The 18,245-nt window shown below is 34.3% G+C and overlaps 1 protein-coding gene across 1 annotated transcript in view; it reads left to right on the top strand.

Moving 5' to 3' along the window:
* The window catches only part of PCDH15 (protocadherin related 15), a gene marked incomplete at its 3' end in the record, with an annotated part of 650,107 nt that overhangs the window by 365,665 nt on the left and 266,197 nt on the right, over positions 1 to 18,245 (top strand). Inside the window, exons 12-13 of the mRNA XM_079793021.1 lie at positions 4,517 to 4,651; positions 6,084 to 6,233. Of these exons, the coding sequence (XP_079649147.1) occupies positions 4,517 to 4,651; positions 6,084 to 6,233 (285 nt within the window). The remainder of the gene's footprint in view (positions 1 to 4,516; positions 4,652 to 6,083; positions 6,234 to 18,245) is intronic.

Consider the following 18,245-nt stretch of genomic DNA (forward strand, 5'->3'; position numbering starts at 1 on the left):
TTAATGCCAGTTAAGCTGTTAACTCCTCTGAGCTGTTTCCAAGCGGTGGGACAGCATGGTGTGGTCCTTAGGAGTTTGTATTCTCGAGGTAGTCAGCCCTGGGTCTGATTTCTGGTTTTACCGTAATAGCTGTGTGATACTGTGAGACTCGTGATCACCAGTTGCCCCCATTTTAGCCCATCACCTGTGATCCAAAAGGTATATGGTAGCAACCACTGCTTCCTTGTCCTGTCCCTTCATTTGGGGCTGGTGGAGGTGAGCTTGGAGAGAAAATGTTCCTTATGTGCTGCCATGCATAGGGACAGTAGCATGATTAATATGTTGTGTAAAAGTGTCAAGTAATTAAATAATGTGTGTCTGGCCACTTGTTTATTATTTAAGCCCATCCTTTATCTAAAATCACCTACAGTGAATACTTGTCATTACGTGCCCAGAAAGTAAGCTAGTATATCTAATCCCAAAGTGACAAAAGATTTTTAAAATATCCTATATAGTTTCTTTATATTTATAATTTAAATAAGCTTATAGAATGAGTATATCTAACATATACATCAACATTTCTAATTATATAGAATTAACTGTTTCACACTATGGCCCATTCCTTGGTTGGGCAACTAATTCTTAGAAAGCTCTTTATATAGAGTTAAAACCAACCTTTTTTGTAACTCGTCCATTATTCCTTATCTCTTCCATTTGTCAGCACACAGAATAAATCTACAAAATGGTCATTAATGTATTTGAAGATGGGTGTATGCCCTTCCGAATCATTTCTTTTTCCAGGTCAAACAGTCTCTAAATCTTAAAATAAAATATGGTCAGTATGAGGTTAATGATCTCAATTAACAAAATAAAACTTCAAGGCCTTTTTCACTCACGGGCAAGAATTTTACTCTATGGTAAAGTCTTGCTGATTTTGAGTCAGAATTAGTGAAATTAATCAAAATAGGGATAAAAGTTTAAGGATACGGACAGAGACAGTTCACCTCATAGAGGTGTCAGCAATGGAAATGGAGAATAAGCATCAGACATGAAAAGAGAAGTCCTCACAGCAGGAGTCGGCTCTCCTAAATCGCTCAAGAGCAGCCATGCCTAAAGGCAAATGCCAAGCACAGACTTGGATTTATTTGTCCAAAAATTAAGTGGAGTTCCTTCTTCAAATGTGTGGAAAGTAAGACACAGTTTTAAGAAACAGTAACAGAGATTGATGAGTTGAGTTATTCACAGCATATATTTTGAGTCAGAAGGGTCACCGTGAAACTGAAAAAAAAGTGAACAAAATGTGTTTACTAATGCTTCTTTTCTACAGATATTAGACATATAAACATGTACAGATATAAGAATCATAATTAAATATTTTAAGTACTCTTCACACTTTTAAAATAGTCTAGAATATAGGTATCACGGTGATGCACACGATTTTTAAGTCATGTCTGAGACCACCAAGTTTCCAGTGGCAGAACCATTGAAAGTTGATTATTTAATTTTGGTTATAAAAAAATAACAGGGAATAGTAATAAAAAGAGGTTACACTTGTAGATTCACTTATAATTTCATGTCAATTCACATCCCTATATATAGTGTTATTTCAAAATAAACGTATCTTTGAAATCTAATACACTACAGTGTTAAAGATATAATGTACTCATGTTTTATAAATATTACTATGCTATCATGTATGTTATATTGGGTTTATTTCAGAACTAAGGAATAAAATATTTCTTGGAAAAAGTTGTTACTTTAAATGTACTAACTAGAAAAGGTGTTTTATTTGTTTGTTTGTTTGTTTGTTTGTTTTATTAGTGTACTCCTGTATGCCATATCTCGGTTTGTGGTCATTTATATTTACATTTTTTATTTCATATTTAATTTGTACATAGGTTCCACCTGGTGGAGTTCCTGTAGGTACTAGGTGTTGATTTTGTGTTTGTTCTTTTGTTAATTGCTGTGGTTGGATTTCTTGTTCTTTTCCTTTTCAGTTAAAACAAGTAGGCAATTACTTGTTATCACCTACAAAAATGTCTATAACTACTTTAAATATATATGCATATAGGTTTAAATTAAGTATATTTACATTATATTATAGTTATAGTACTATGAAATTGTGTAGAATCCAAATTGCAAGTGACTTAAAGATTATTTAATTATTAAATGATCTTTTAGTCCATGACAAACCTTGATAATTCATCACTGCATTCTTTCTGAAATGTTGTAAGGTTAGGGTCAAACCCTTTTCAACAAGGAACTTTAGAAAATTACTATCAACTGATTTGAATTGGCAGATGAAATAAATGTTTTGTAATTTTTGTATATTATGCTTTGTAACTTATGTGTGTACATAAGTATGCATGTGTGTATACATATATATGTTTTTGTGTTGCATGTGCATATATATGAGGATGCATATAATCTTGTGTGTGTATGTGATATATTTTGGTGCCCATTGATTTCAAATGCAATGGTCTTTCCATATTTGAACATACGTCTTCTACTGTATATGACTAAATTTAAAATTTTCTACACTCATATATTTGTTTATACTTGAAATGTAGATATGTTTGCTTTTTCATTTATGTTTTTGTGCTGTGAGAGAATATGAGTTTTTTTACCCTCCAGAAAATAATACACAAACCACTGAAGTAATATGTCATACTTTTAATGTATATTGAATGTATACTTTAGAGTAAAATAGTATTATCTTATGTCAGGGGGGAAAAGAACATTTATTAATTAGACTTCTGTGCACATACTGATTTAGAAAACTAATATTTATTTTAAATAAATTAATAGACACAGGACTGCATAAAATTCACTGTCCCCATCAGAATATTAAGCCAGAGCATTATCTGTCAATTTACACTCATAACATGCCATAACTTAAACTAGCATTACCTTTATAAATAAATATAAAATATTAAATTTGAGTGATAATTGGCTGAACATTTCCCAATCTGCCTTCTTAAGTTTTGTACTTAAAGAAATGCACAGATATTCACCAATGCCATCTATGTACGCAATACATAGATACAAAAAAGTTACTATTTTAAATATTCATAAATATCAAAAGCTATATTTTAATCAGAGATGAACTATGCAGAATAGATTATTATGTACTAAATATACCTTGTACAATACTTCTCTACATAAAACAAGTAAGCTACAGTTCTGGGAAATGCTATTATAGTCTCTAGCTATTATTATAAAAGGATCCGAGAAATTGAGACAATTAAATTATCAAAAGTCTTTAATGTTTCTGGTTATCAATTATGAGAGAGTCTGTTTATGGAGTCCTGGTGTTTATTTCATCTTCAAATGGGGAGCATTTGACAAAGAAACTCTGTGGCTTTCATAAAATCAGTACAATGTGCGGTCTTATTTTCACACACCATATTGCACTAGTCTTATACATATACACTGGTTCACAACTCAACACTCATTGCAGTATTGTCTTATCATAATATCTCACATTTAAAAATGCTTAAAATATAGGGTATTTGAATTAATATATCTAACAAATTTTCTAACAGAAGCTATAATATTAAATTAGATTTCACATTATACTATGCATAATATTTTAAAAGTTGCCATACTTTATATAAACACCTTACCTTCCTGCATCATCCCTTTTTGCTGTTTTTATAGGCTTCTTGATAAGCCCACTCTCACAGCATTCCCCTTTTACCTGCCCACCTGCCCTCCTATTCCACTATGCAGACACCAATACAAACCTCCTACTTCACATCTCTGTTCTTGCTCTGCACTGCAGACCTTAATGCCTTGCATTTCAGGGATGGCAATCAGGTTGAGAAGGGTTTTCAATTCTTACTGGTAGTTAATGATCTCCCTTTTGAACTTTTGCAATCACTTCCTCTTTATGTAGTTATTTTTTCCTAGACTCTTTTATCAGACACATGCTGTAAATTTATATATTTTCAAATCTAATCATCTGAAATATGTTAATTACAATAAGCATGTTTTCCCCTTGGAGAAGCCTTGCAGCATTAAATAGAACAAGCATGATATTTATAGATAATAAATTATACATAACTAATTTTATTTTACATTAAATATAGGAACAGTATAATAATATGCATATGTGCAGATTACATATGCTTATGTGCATATGTACAGCTAAAACACTGCTCCATTTTCCTTTTTTTGCATTTTTTTTTGAGCCCAGTGAAGTTCTGGAAAATATTAACATTAAATTAGCAATAAGACTATATTTAATTGGATTGTTTTCTACTTTATCCTTCTTTTTACAATTTTCCTTTGTATTCACATTAATTTTACTAGTACTTATTTTATTACTTTCTTTTCCACAAAATTAATCATTGTCTTTTGGACTTTTTAGCTTAATGATGAGTAAATATTCAGTGAAATCTCTTTTTTCTTTAGAAATCCTCAAGATGGTTATGCTTATTTTATAATAAACTTGAAAAATTATATTTCAGGTAATGAATTCATAGCTGTATCAATTGGTCAACAATTTAAATAATGACCTTTTTTTCCCCCAAAGACGAAAGACCCAGAGCTTCACCTTTTCCTGAATGATTACACCTCAGTGTTCACCATCACACCGACTGGAATCACCCGCTTCCTCACCTTACTGCAGCCAGTAGACAGGGAAGAACAGGACACTTACATCTTCTCGGTAAAGAGACTTTTGTATAGATGCATATGTAACAGAACGCAATGTCTGTGTAAAGCTGCAAGGTCAGTTATCTGAGAGAAAAATCTATAATGTCTTTAAGTAATGCCATAGGGAATATCATACTTCGCATGGACATTTCTTCTTTCTGTTTATAAGTTTATTTAGCTTATATGACCATTCTTTCCAAACATTTTTAATTTTTGAGATGAAAACAAAAATATAGGCATTTCCTTCATCATACCCTCAGGATTGACTTCAATTGAGATATTATAAACGAGAATCCACAATGTAAGGAATTCTTTCCTAAACTTTATTTTATCGCTATTATTTTTTGCTCTTGCATTTTTAATTTTGCCATAGGGTTAGGCCAATGGATCTCAACTGGAGATAATCCTTGCACCTCCCTCCCCATCGCATTGCCTCCTTTCCTTTCGGGAACATTTAGATATGTCTGAAGGCATTTCTGGTTGTCACTATTGTGAGTGGGTGCTGTTGACATCTGGTGGGTAAGAAAGAATGCTGAAATTGCTTATAATGATCTTACAAGTCACATGACAGCATCTCCAACCCCCCAACAAAGAATTATCTGATTCAAAATAACAGTACTACTGAGATGGAGAAATCGTAGGTTAGGTTAATCAAGAAAAGGAAAGCTTATTGAAGCTGTGAATCCAAATTTCTGAACTAGATTTTGTTAAGCTGTCAGAGGAAAATGATCTGATAGAAAAGTACTGGTTTGGGGACTTTAGAGTTCTTTCTTGAGAAGTCAACACAGCAGAAAACCTTAAACTAGAGCCTCCAGAAAACCCAAACTGACAGTTAAAACTTTGATACAGAGTGGATTTCAGAAGTCATTCAGAACAAGGACCATCGTGTTGCAGCACTATTTTTTTTAATCAAACCTTCTTAAAGTGTTAATAATGTAATTAAGATATTACTATTAACTAATGTCAGTGTGTCCTTCAAAAATTGTCATTTTGTGAAAAGATTCTGCAAATCTAGGGCACCTACTTTCTTGACTTATAATCAGCATTTTGGCTTTAAAAGCAGCTATTGAATTGTATACAAAATATGTAAGAATGGAGAAAAATTTCTGATCAATTTCATAAAAATTAAATAGTAGTTAACTCCTACGAATCAGCAATGTTATTGGCCCACTTCAAGCCTCTACAACATTTTACATATTGGCTTATTTAAAAGGTGCTTAGCATTGAATGCATTGAAATTAAAACAGAATCTCCTATAATTGCTTCTGAGCACATTAAAACATTTTAATTATATATACTATTATAGCTTTATTTCTTTTATTGACAGAACATATTAGTGTCCTTTTAAACGTGTAAATTACATATGGAAAACTTTATAAGAATGAATTCTGAACTGCTTATGTTTGCCCGACGTCTCTATTAATTGTATTTTTTCTACCCCAAAGATGACGGCCTTTGATGGTGTGCAAGAAAGCCAGCCAGTTGTTGTCAATATTCGGGTGCTGGATGCAAATGATAACACTCCAACCTTCCCTGAAATATCCTATAATGTCTACGTTTATACAGACATGAGCCCTGGGGATAGTGTCATACAGGTAACTAACTACCCATATAATTTGAGGGTATATGTCAACTAGTTACGTTCATGGGCATATTAACCAATGTAACTCAATAAATTCACTCAAAAAGGGTAATTTGAATATGCCAGTGAGATGCCACACAGTGCTGCTTTTCCAGAAAAGGTGAAAGTTCTTGACTTAGTAAGGAAAGAAAAAAAAAAAATTCACAGTCAGATTGCTGAAGTCTAGGTAGGAATGCATCTTCTAGCTGTGAACTTGTGAAAAAAGAAAAAGAAATTCTCACTAGTTTTATTGCCACACCTCAAACTTCAAAAGTTATGGACACAGTGTGTGATAAGTACTTAGTAAGGATGAAAAAAAGCATAAAATTGTGGCTGGTAGACATGAAAAGAAAACATTTTTTCGATTAATGGCAACATGCTGTGCCAGAAAGCCTTGAGCCTATCCAAGGACTTCAGCAAGAAATGATACATTTCCTGCCAGTAAGTAATGGTTACATAGAATGACTTTGGACTGAAATAATATAAAACTTACTGGGAGGCTGTGTGTGAAGATGAAGAAGCTGCTGCCACATTTCCAGTAGAGTTGAGGAAGTTGATTAGAGTTTCATATTCTCTGAGGTTTCAGGCATCTGCTGGGGTTCTTATAACATATCCATCACCGATAAAGGGGGACTACAGTATTTCTAGTCATTGATTGACTCAGAAAAAATACATTTCTCTTTACTGAGGCACTCTCTCATAGGAAACAAAATTATAGTTTACACAGATAAAAGGAATGCCAATTATTGTCATGTTCTTAATTTAATTAGACCTGATTCTCATCCTTTCTATATAATAAAACCCTAATATGCAAATTGACCAAGCTGCAGAACAACAGGCAAAACGACCGGTCACTATGAAACACACTGACCACCGGGGGCAGATGCTCAATGCAGGAGCTGCCCCCTGGTGGTCAGTGCACTCCCACAGGGGGAGCACCACTCAACCAGAAGACGGGCTTATGGGTGGTGAGTGCAGTGGCAGTGGCAGGAGCCTCTCCCGCCTCTGCTACAGGCAGGCGGTAAGGAAGCCTGGGGTCCCAGACTGTGAGAGCCCCAGACTGTGAGAGGGATGTCTGACTGCTGACTTAGGCCCCATCCCCTGGTTTAGGCTGGGGGGGGGGATTGGACCTAAGCCAACAGGTGGACATCCCCCAAGGGGTCCCAGATTGCGAGAGGGTGCAGGCCGGGCTGAGTGACCATTGCCTCCAGTGAATGAATTTTGGGTCACTAGTCTCTATAATAACATAATTTGAAATAAAAGTTTATCCAGATAAACCACCAGCAGGGAAGTGGATACTGTAACTAAGAAAACAATAGCAATTATGTGGTAGAAATGTATCTAAATAAAGTTTGCTTTAGTGGATCAAAAGCTTATTCTTGGCATTTGCAGACTATAAAAGTTAATTTCCCTTTTGTATCACTTTATAAAACAATCTTGCCTTAAAAGATGATTTTATATATTTTCCTGAACTATACAGATTATGAAGATAGATTGTTGTTTGTGTCAATATACTTCTGATTTTTAAAAATTTAATGTCAAGAAATGAAGCTTTATAATTAGTATTTTTAATGTTATTTCTGATATGTTGTAAAATAGTGGTATAGCTATAAAACATTCTATAAGGGCCTTAAAATAATAGGAAAAAAGTTTTCTCATTGAGAGAAAAAAAGCATAAAACAAACTAAAATGATGCAGAACTGTTATGTGCAAATGCCTTTTAAAGAGTCACAAACTAGGCTCTTAGGCTCCACCTACCCCTAACCCATCATCAACTCTGCCTTTCCCCATTAACCCAATAGAAGATCATTTAGTTTACTCTTTGTTTAGTAATATGATGTCAAAAAAAGTAAAATTTAGAAACAAAGGTGACAATGAGAACTCTCCAGCAAAGAGAGTCTTGGATAACAGGTTTTAAGTATTATAATCAGGTCATTTTTAATCTATCATTTTCAATGTAGACATGAGACTCTCTGATATAAGTAAATAACTATTTGAAACTGCTATCTTATTATGTAGCTCTCCTGGTCTACAAGAAGTGGACAGGAAGTAGCTAGGTGCTTGTTAAATGTTCTCAGTTATAAATTGGTCTTCTAACTTTATATCTCTTAGTTATTGTAAAGAGAAACAGTGTTTCTATATATATGGCTCATGAACCACACTTAGAGGAGCACTGCCCTAAAACAGCATTGGCATCTTTCATAACTGGAAATGAAGAATAATCAGATTATTAGCACATCTTGTGTGCAGGAGAAAATCACTACTATGTGTGGGAATGATTTTTTTCCAGTTTATGCAGAATATCGTATGCTGGATAAAATACCATTTTTTAGTCCATCAGTGAAATCTTACAGGTTGACACTAATGGACATCATGCTCTATTGTCTTAAGGTCTCATTTCACACATTGCTAGTTTTCTTAAAAAACCAAATGCTCAAAAAATTTTTTTAAAAAAGCTTTATACTACTGAATATATAGATTTTGATATACAATTTTTATATTTGAAAGATGTAGATTTTAATATAGCAGTAGTTAACTATCTAGTCCCTACTCCATAGAATAACAATAGTCAAGTATCCAGTCCATACTCCATAGATGCTATTCCTAAACTTTTACAATTCTCTTAAATCAATGTTTCTTAATCTTAATTGAAGACTAGAATTCTTCCTGAGGAACTTTTAGAAATATTGATGCCAGACTCCTCCCTGAAATATTTTTATTTAAATGATCTGAGCATTCATAGTAGAGTCATCTGGAGAGATTGTATTTACTAAAACAAAGCAGCACTAATATGCAGCCAGTTTTGAGAAAAACTGACATAAACCTGAGAAAATTGGAATGATTAACTCATTAAGATGGAGTCCTAGATGGAGCTGATTATCACCCTACTCCTTTCCATTCTTTTACTCTTCAATTTTTATTTTCTTCTCTCATACTTCAGACTCCTATCCACTGCTTTAAAGTACATATCTTCCCCTCACCTTCACCCCATACTCCACTAATTATTCCATCTCTTTCCTTTTTTTTTTTTTTTCACTACAATAAGCTTTTGCCTATTGATTCTTTCCCCTTTGGCCTATAAACATCCTTAAATCTTCCAATGCCCTGGTCAAAGCACCCCTCTCAGATAAAACTTCTTGCTGCTATTCCACTGTAATAATCCACTATGATGCTTTCAGACTCTTGGACTGATTGATCAACTTATAAAACTGTATTAATTTATTGTTATTTATTAATTTATTACATATGTATATATAGGTATATAATCTCTCCTTTACTAACATCATACTATTAAAATCATACGAAATCATAGATCTAATTAAGTCTATCTCTAATAGTCAAACACAGAAGCATTTCCCAGTCCCTAATCTATGTAAAACTCAACTTTACCCTTCTATGGAAACCTTTCTGGTGACTGAGGGACTTTGTTGCTGGCTCTTTGTTCAGTTCTCACTCTTTAAATATTAACATTCTCCAAAAATCAATATGGAATTCCTCTTCATTTTATTCGTTCCCAAATTTTTAATCATCACCTCTATGTATTCTTGTATCTCCCAAAGTTGAATGCCCTGTGATGATCTGAGCGTCATGCTGACATTACAGTATCTGTTGGACATGGCAATGTGGATTTTTGACAGGTGCTTTAAACTGTATATATTCCAAGATAAATTAATTATTCCATTCATTATCTCTCTTCAAACACAGAAACACACAGATACAGACATACACAGAGACTCAAATGCACATGTCCTGTTTTCTTTGGAGGCAGCTGTATTATGAGGGCCCAATTAATCTTAGGGTATACAGGCTTTAGGCTTGCAACCTCAGAATCATGCTTCTTATTTTCCTCCTTCATCTGCATACATCCAGCTGATAGTGCAGTTTCTGAAACTGCTATTTCAAAATGTATCTGTCATTTCCTTTACCATTCCTTGCACTGCTATAAATTAGGCTACTACAGTAGACTGATTGACAACATTATTTCTGCATATTCCGTACCACACTGCTACAAATGATTATTCTGAAACGTGAGTCGAAACAGCTCCACATTTTTCTGGAAAACCTACCCAAGAAAGTATACCCATAGAGATGCATACAGTTAAGACTATCTGGATAATAGTTCAAATATGAGTATCTCACCTCCTGCTACATACCTCTAGGTCAGTGGTCGGCAAACTCATTAGTCAACAGAGACAAATATCAACAGTTCAACGATTGAAATTTCTTTAGAGAGCCAAATTTTTTAAACTTAAACTTCTTCTAACACCACTTCTTCAAAATAGACTTACACAGGCCGTGGTATTTTGTGGAAGAGCCACACTCAAGGGGCCAAAGAGCCGCATGTGGCTCGCGAGCCGCAGTTTGCCAACCACGGCTTTAGGTAATTGAGATCATACTTTTGTTTTAGCATGGAATATCCTTGCCATTCTTATTTATTTCCATCTCACAATCAGTTAGAAAGTTTTACCAATTTTTCCTCATATACTTATTGTATAAATCTACTTGATGCTCTTCCCAATGCCACTATCCTAGTGAGAGAGCCACTGTCAGCTTTTACTTGGATCAGTATAATGCCCTTCTTTGGGCTTCATTTACGTCTCCTCTCTCCTCCTTCTCCATTCAGTGCCACAGGATTATTTAAAGTTTGAAAGCAAATCAATAATTCTCCTGCTTGATCCCTTCAATGATTTTCTACTAATATAAGAATAAACTCCATAGTCAGAAACCTGCATAACCAATCTCCTGGTTACTCTCCAATTTCATTACTTACCATTCACCTTTCTCTTTTTAATTTTTTCTTTTTTTTTCAATTGAAATTTACATTCAGTATTATTTCATTTTTGTTTCAGGTGTACAACATAGTGGATAGACAATCATATACTTTTTATTAAATTAAATGTATTAGGGTGACATTGGTTAATAATATTTATAGGTTTTGGTATATGATTCTATGGTACATCATCTGTATATTGCATTGTGTGCCTACCACCCAAAGTCAAGTCTTCTTCTTTACAAAGTGATTCCCCCCAATATTTCAAGTCACCACTTGACACCATATGTAGTTTTTACAGTATTATTGACTATATTCTCTATGCACTTTACATCCCCGTGATTATTTTGTAACTACTAATTTGTTCCCCAATTACTTTATAATGCTCCCACTCTAACTAGAGGACTCCTACTCATATGCTTTTCATCACTGGATCTCAATTTAAATGCCGCTTCTTCAAAGAAGCCTTCTATAACTCCTTTGATGAGTTTTGCTCTTTATTATCCCAAAGCATCCTCATTTTTTCCTCGTGGGCACATTTAAAATTTATAATTTTAACCAACTTGGGCAGTTTCTCTCCTTAGTTTCTTTCCTTTTTCACTACTATTGTGTACTTAACACTTGGCATAGCAATTTAATAAATTTTTGTTTAATTAATGAATAGATAAGGAAATGATAGATGTAGGTTAAGGAAGTGTTAATGTAATTTCTGTATGAGTGTTGGGAAATAACATACATATCAAGTTAATGCATTTTAAAAATGTTTTCCACTGGACTGCAGGTGTATATTGAATCCTTAGAACAGCACTTCCAACCTTGATTATCTGGGAGAATCTTTCCAATGAAGGCTCCTGAGAGGCTAAATAGTCTCACTGAAAACATATCTGAGAAATTAATTACATATGCTTTTGGAGAGGCAACGTTGAATAATTAGCACATTTATTTGAAAATGAGTTTGTGTCAAGTGTCAAAATTTGGGGGCACTGTGCCAAATCATAGGTATTCAAGTAACTACTAACATTTATTTCTGCCCTTAATAACTACTATTGTAATAGGGAAGAAAGTTATATTAATTCAGTTTTATCACACATGACAAATATGACTCACCGCCTCCAATTAAACATTATGAAAATTTTAACATCTAAGGATTTCTCAAAAATCTAAAGAGATATGGTCTGCAGATTAAGCTTTTCCATTAGATAAACTTAGGAATAATATTAATGATAGTAATACAGTAATCACAAACATCTGCATTTTCAATATGTATAAGTAAAAAAATAATTTTAACATCTGGCTTTTATATTATTTTTCAGTCATCATCCCCTTTCTCTGATATATTTAGAAGCACAGCTTTTCAGAGAACATGCATTTGCAAATGCAATTAAATTATTTTATATTTATACAGCATGCTTCTGGGTTATCATAGTGAAAACTATTCATGGTACAATTTTAATAATTAATGCCTGCACTTGTTATGAAGCTTCAATTTAATTGTATGTGGTTTTTAAAATCATATAAGTTGTGCATTTTTAATGTCAAAAATTATTTTCTCATTATTATAGTTCTAGATATTGCTGGCTTACTGGAAACTGACTTGAAATTTGATAATACATTAGAATATACAAAATGTATAATATATTTATATATTTTTCCTTTATTGTATATCACCAAAGTATTTTAGGTTTTGTCAGCTGTTGTTTCCAAAAAAGCTCTTTCCCTCTCAACTCCCTTTTATACTAAAGTATGTTCAATGTCAAAGCATAGTCATCTGTATAAAAAATACTTAGATAATGAAATGTTTCAAATACAGGTTATCTTAGAAAAAATCAGTATACTAAATAGAGCAGTAGGGAATTCTTTAAAACCTACTAAACTTCCTTATTAAGTTTGGCAAAGGACTCAAACAGAAACATCTGGCAAGTCCTAATACATATATCAGATCCATATATACAGGGTATCACAAAAAATTTTATTTACACTATGAATAATTATTACTTCCAATGGGTTAAATCTGAAAAGAAAGAAATATCAACTGAACTATCAGAAAAAAGTGTGTATACATTTTTAGGGGACACATATTTATATATACACACACACACATACACACACATTTTTTTTTCTTGGACAAATTATAATTTAATGTATAGATTTTAATGTGCTTAGTACTAAACTCTATGATCAGAAAAATACATAGGATGAATAATACATAGTCAAAATTCTCACAGTTTCATATATTTTGTAAGAGATAAGTATTATTCACAGTGAAATAATCAGAAAATAACACAACCATTGTTGAATTGTTAAATTAGATGGAACATACTAAAATATTTTGGTAGTTCATTAAAAGTGAGTCAGGAGGAATATGTGTTAGAACCAGTATTTTTGGGAAGGCTTCATTGTTGATTACAACTACATGAATCTGCATGGATGTTTTAGACAGGCAAGAGAAGGTTATATGATGTTGCTGGATGAAATGATGTAATGGAACCAAAGGCATGATAATTCTGTGAGGCGCTAAGGCTTTACAGAATTACAGGCTTTTCTGTCCTTTGTAATTTTTTATCCTTCTCTACTAGCACATCTGTTACAGATGTGTCTCCTCTTCTAGACTACAAGCTGTTGGATAGAAATTATTCTGTCTCTATTTTCTGCACACTCTGCATTTTTCAGAGCCCAGTGTCTGGCACAAATTAAGGTCTGAATTATGTATCAGTTTATGTATAAAATAATTGAAGAAGAAATATCCTACATAGCAGAATAACTTAAATTTGGCATTGTATTCAACAGAAGTAATTCCTACTAGATCCTTAAATCGATGTGTTAAAGCCTTTGATATGGGAATTGATGGAAGCCGCCGACTTTGAGAAAATCTTTGTTTGAGGTAATGAGGGTAGACGTTGAGCAGGAGCGAATGCAATAGCATTAAAGCAATTAAGGTTCCAGTTTCCAGTGTCAGAGTTTGAGTAATGAGATTCAATGAACCTCTACAAAAGGATCATGAAGTTGCCACAGAAAAGAAACAAACACTTCAAATTCTCAAGCACTATAAAGAAATACTTTAAAAAGTCCTGTTGTTCATGTTTTATTCTTTGACTTTTTATAAGAAAGTGGAACTCCTAGATAAAAGAAATTCATCTCCAGTAAAAACAACAACAACAAAAACTTTTATTGGTCCATAGAAAATTGATGTTGGTAGTGTTAACAGTGTTGATACCATTTTCTGGAATATACACAATTTACCAACCACTTATTCTACTGAGGTGCTCACCATCTTAGATTAATCTAGGATATGTTGAACAGAAGGGGGTAACCATTAGCCTAATATGGTTTTTAGCTTCAAAGGATTACAGACTCACATTAAAGCTCCAGAGAGCATAAATTTGGAGATGACTAAATTATCCATTGCCCTATTTGCCTAACCAGCAAGAGTGGTCTTGGGTTCAGTCTCCAGATATAACTTCTTAATCATCGGCACTCAAGATGCATTGCTCCCTTGCTACATATTTCTGAAGCATTTCCTTAAAAGTTTTGCTATAGCAACTTCTATAATATCTAGTACAAAATAGTGAACTTCACTAAAACACTGGTAATGATGAGAATATCTTTTATATGGTAAGGAGTTGAAATCCCCTCTGCAAAATGCAGTAACAACCATACCTTTGCCTAAGTTGTCTGATGATTCTTTAATATTTGAAGAATTATTTCATTCCTTCACTCTCTTATAACCTATTATAAGTATTGATAGAGACATTCAACTGTGTATGTAAGTTTTCCAAATGAAATTCTTCCTCTGGCAAATATGTCTCCGTAGTTATTACCTAGTTTGTGAGTTTTAGGTAGTCTTCTCAAATACTCTTTCTGTCCTAGAGATCAGTGCCTACTTGTTTCATTTTTATTTAACTGTAAAAGTGAGTCTAAAATTCTTTTTCTATAACAGAGAGATGAGACAGAGATATTAAATGTTTAGCACAACACACTTCAATTAATATCACTGTGTTATTTTTTTAACTTTCCCAAGAAAGACAGGTTTTTCTCACATATCATGCATTTCTACTACCAGAGTAGGCATTAGGGATTCAGGGTTTGGGCTGGCATTATAACAACACACTACCCCCTAGGTATAAATTTTTTACTGATACAAACTTCTGGGTATCATTGCATTGCATCAGCCATCTATCTCACATTTTCCTAATGACTAATGATTTTGCAATTTTTTAATATTCTTATTAACCCTTTCTCCATCTTTGGTGAAATATCTGTCCCAGTTCCTGCCCATTTTTATCTGTATTGTTTGTCTTCTTAATATTGAATTGTCATTGTTTTTCTTTAATAAATTATGAATGCAAGTCTCTTATTAGATATATGATTTGCAAATATTTTCTCACAGGGTATGTGTTTTGTTTCTCATATTCTTAGTAGTGTTTTTTTGAAGAGCATAAGCTTTTAATTTTGAGAAAGTTTAATTTATTATTTTCTTTCTTTTCATAAATTACTAGAGGCCTGGTGCACGATATTCATGCACGATATTCATGTCTGGGACCCCTTGGAGGATGTCCATCTGCTGGCGGGGAGCGGGCCTAAGCTGGCAGGTGGACATCCCCCGAGGAGTCCTTAGCGCTGCTGCCGCTGCCGCTGCCACTGTGCTTGCCAGCTGTGAGCCCAGCTTCTGGCTGAGCAGTACTCGCCCTGTGGGAGCGCACTGACCACCTCCTGCATTGAGTGTCTGCCTCTGGTGGTCAGTGCACGTCATAGCGACCAGTTGTTCTGCCATTCGGTCGATTTGCATACTAGCCTTCTATTATATAGGATTATACTTTTGGTATCATATCTAAAACTTTTGTGAACCTATGTTCTGCTCCTGATAGAATTTTGATAGGGGTTACATTGAATTTACAAATAAAATATATAGTGGAGAATTTGCAACTTAAAATATTGAGCCCATCCATGAATATGGACCCTTTCCACATATGGTAGGTCCTCGGGTTATGTCGGAGATCCATTCCTAGGCACGATGTAATGCGATTTTCGCCGTAAGTCAGGATCCACCTACATAAGCACCTACGTCACTCACCACATACACAGCAGTAATGAAGTGAAACAGTAAAAAAAAAAATTTAAAAGAAAGATAACAATTCCTGACCTTTACATGTGGTAAATAAATAATAAACATAAAGCACATATGTACATACGTCGAAATGATGGAACTTTTTTTTAATAAGTAAATGGGATATGGCGACGTAACCACGAATCGATGTACGTCGAGTCCAACATAACCCGAGGACTGTCTGTATTCTTAAATTTCTTTCAACAATGTTGTAGATTTTGCAATTATTTTCTATTAAATTTATTCCTAGTTTATCATTTTTGATGCTGCTGTGAATGGGATTGATTTTCTTTTTGGATTGTTCATTTCTAGTACTAGTATATGAAAAGACAATAGATTTTGTTTAGCCTTGTTATTTGTGTGTTAGTTCTCATAGATTCTTGTAGATTCCATAGTATTTTCTTTTTTCTATTACCATTTATCCCCTCTATGCCCTCTTTCACTTCCCCTGCAATATCCACACTTGGTATTTTTCACATAGATGATTATTTCTTCTGCAAGTATAGTTTTACATCTGCTTTTCCAATCTGATGGCTTTTGTTGTTGTTCCTTTATGTGTATTATTGCACCGACTAGAACATCAAGTACAAGGTTGAATAGAAGTGGTGAGATCATCCTTTTCTTGTTCCTGATCTTAGGGAAAATCATTCAGTCTCTCATAATTACATATAATGCTAGCTGTAGGTTTTATTGTAGATGCTTTGTATCAGGTTGAAGATATTCCCTTGTATTGCTAGTTCATTGAGAATTTTTTTTCATAAATGGATATTTGGTTTTATCAATTGCTTTATCTGTATTTTTTTAGATTATTATGTGGAATCTGAAAATCCTCCTACCCTTGATGTCACCTATTAAGTAATTTTCTATCCACAGACCTACTAACTCTGCTCTTGACTATCAATCCTGTGTTAACAGAATTTGAAGTTGAATTGAGTCTGATCTCTCTCCCCTATTGTAATAGTCTTGACATCTGTTGCAAAGGTCCTGAATAAAGTCTTCCTTACCATTTTTAAAATATGTTTTTTATTAATTTTTAGAGACAGAGGAAAGGAGAGGGATAGAGAGATAGAAACATTGATGACAGAGAAACATCATCTATCAGCTGCCTCCTGCACACCCCCTCAGGTTATGTGGCCTGACTGGGAATCGAACTGGTGATCTCTTGGTTCCTGCGTCGACGCTCAACTGCTGAACCACACCAGCCGGGCTTCCTTACCATCTTTACAAATATCAGAATAGTTATTTATCTAACAATCTAAATTTATTTATATTTTAATTACCATGGTTTTCTTGTTTTTTGTTTTGTTTTTTGTTTTGTTTTTTGCTTCAACTGGATATCATAGTACCTCGGGATTTTGAATGTTGACCTTGAGGATTTTTTTTTTTTTTTAATTACGTGTCTGGAGTTTATTTGCTGAATCTGCACCCTTAAGTGTGTCTGCTCCCATGATGTTTGCTTTGATTCGTATTTTTAGTGTTTAGCTGGCTCTTGATAAGTTGTTTCTGTTTCTGCATAGCTTGATGTCGGCCAGTCATTGAGACCAAGATTTGCACAAGCTCCTCAAGACCGTGAGGCGTCCACCTTGGGAGTTGGTCTGGGTTTAGTTTGGGGAGAGCACTGCAAGTCCAGGCGCTGCTCAGGGCCTCTGTCTGGCATTCACCTTTCCCCAGGCCTTCCCGCGTGTCCCCTCTGCGTGTGTGTGGTTCCTGAGAGGAGCAGAACGCTTATCCCGCCCTTCTGTTGGGCTCTTATTAGCTGGTTCTTTCTCCTAAACTCCTGGCTCGTTCACTGCTTATCCCCACGGGGACCACAACCTGTATTGGCAGAGGTGAGGTTGCTCTCCATTCAGTCCCCACTGTGCCTAATTCCTGTATCAACGCCACATCACATTCAGTCTGTTTTCCATTAAGGCAAAGCTGTTGCTTTCCATGGCCAGTCCTCCCCTTATAAGTAAAGGGGAGGAGGGGTGGCAGTGCTGGGGAAGTGGGGGATGGGATGACACTCAAACATGGCCCTGACCCCTGCTTTTTAAATCTAAAGTGACAGCAATCTTCATGAGTCATTTCTTTCACTATGTGCACTTCACTTAATCTTTATAGTCCCAAATAGT

This window comes from Cnephaeus nilssonii (genome assembly GCF_951640355.1).
Source record: "Cnephaeus nilssonii genome assembly, chromosome: 16".
Lineage (NCBI taxonomy): Eukaryota > Metazoa > Chordata > Mammalia > Chiroptera > Vespertilionidae > Cnephaeus > Cnephaeus nilssonii.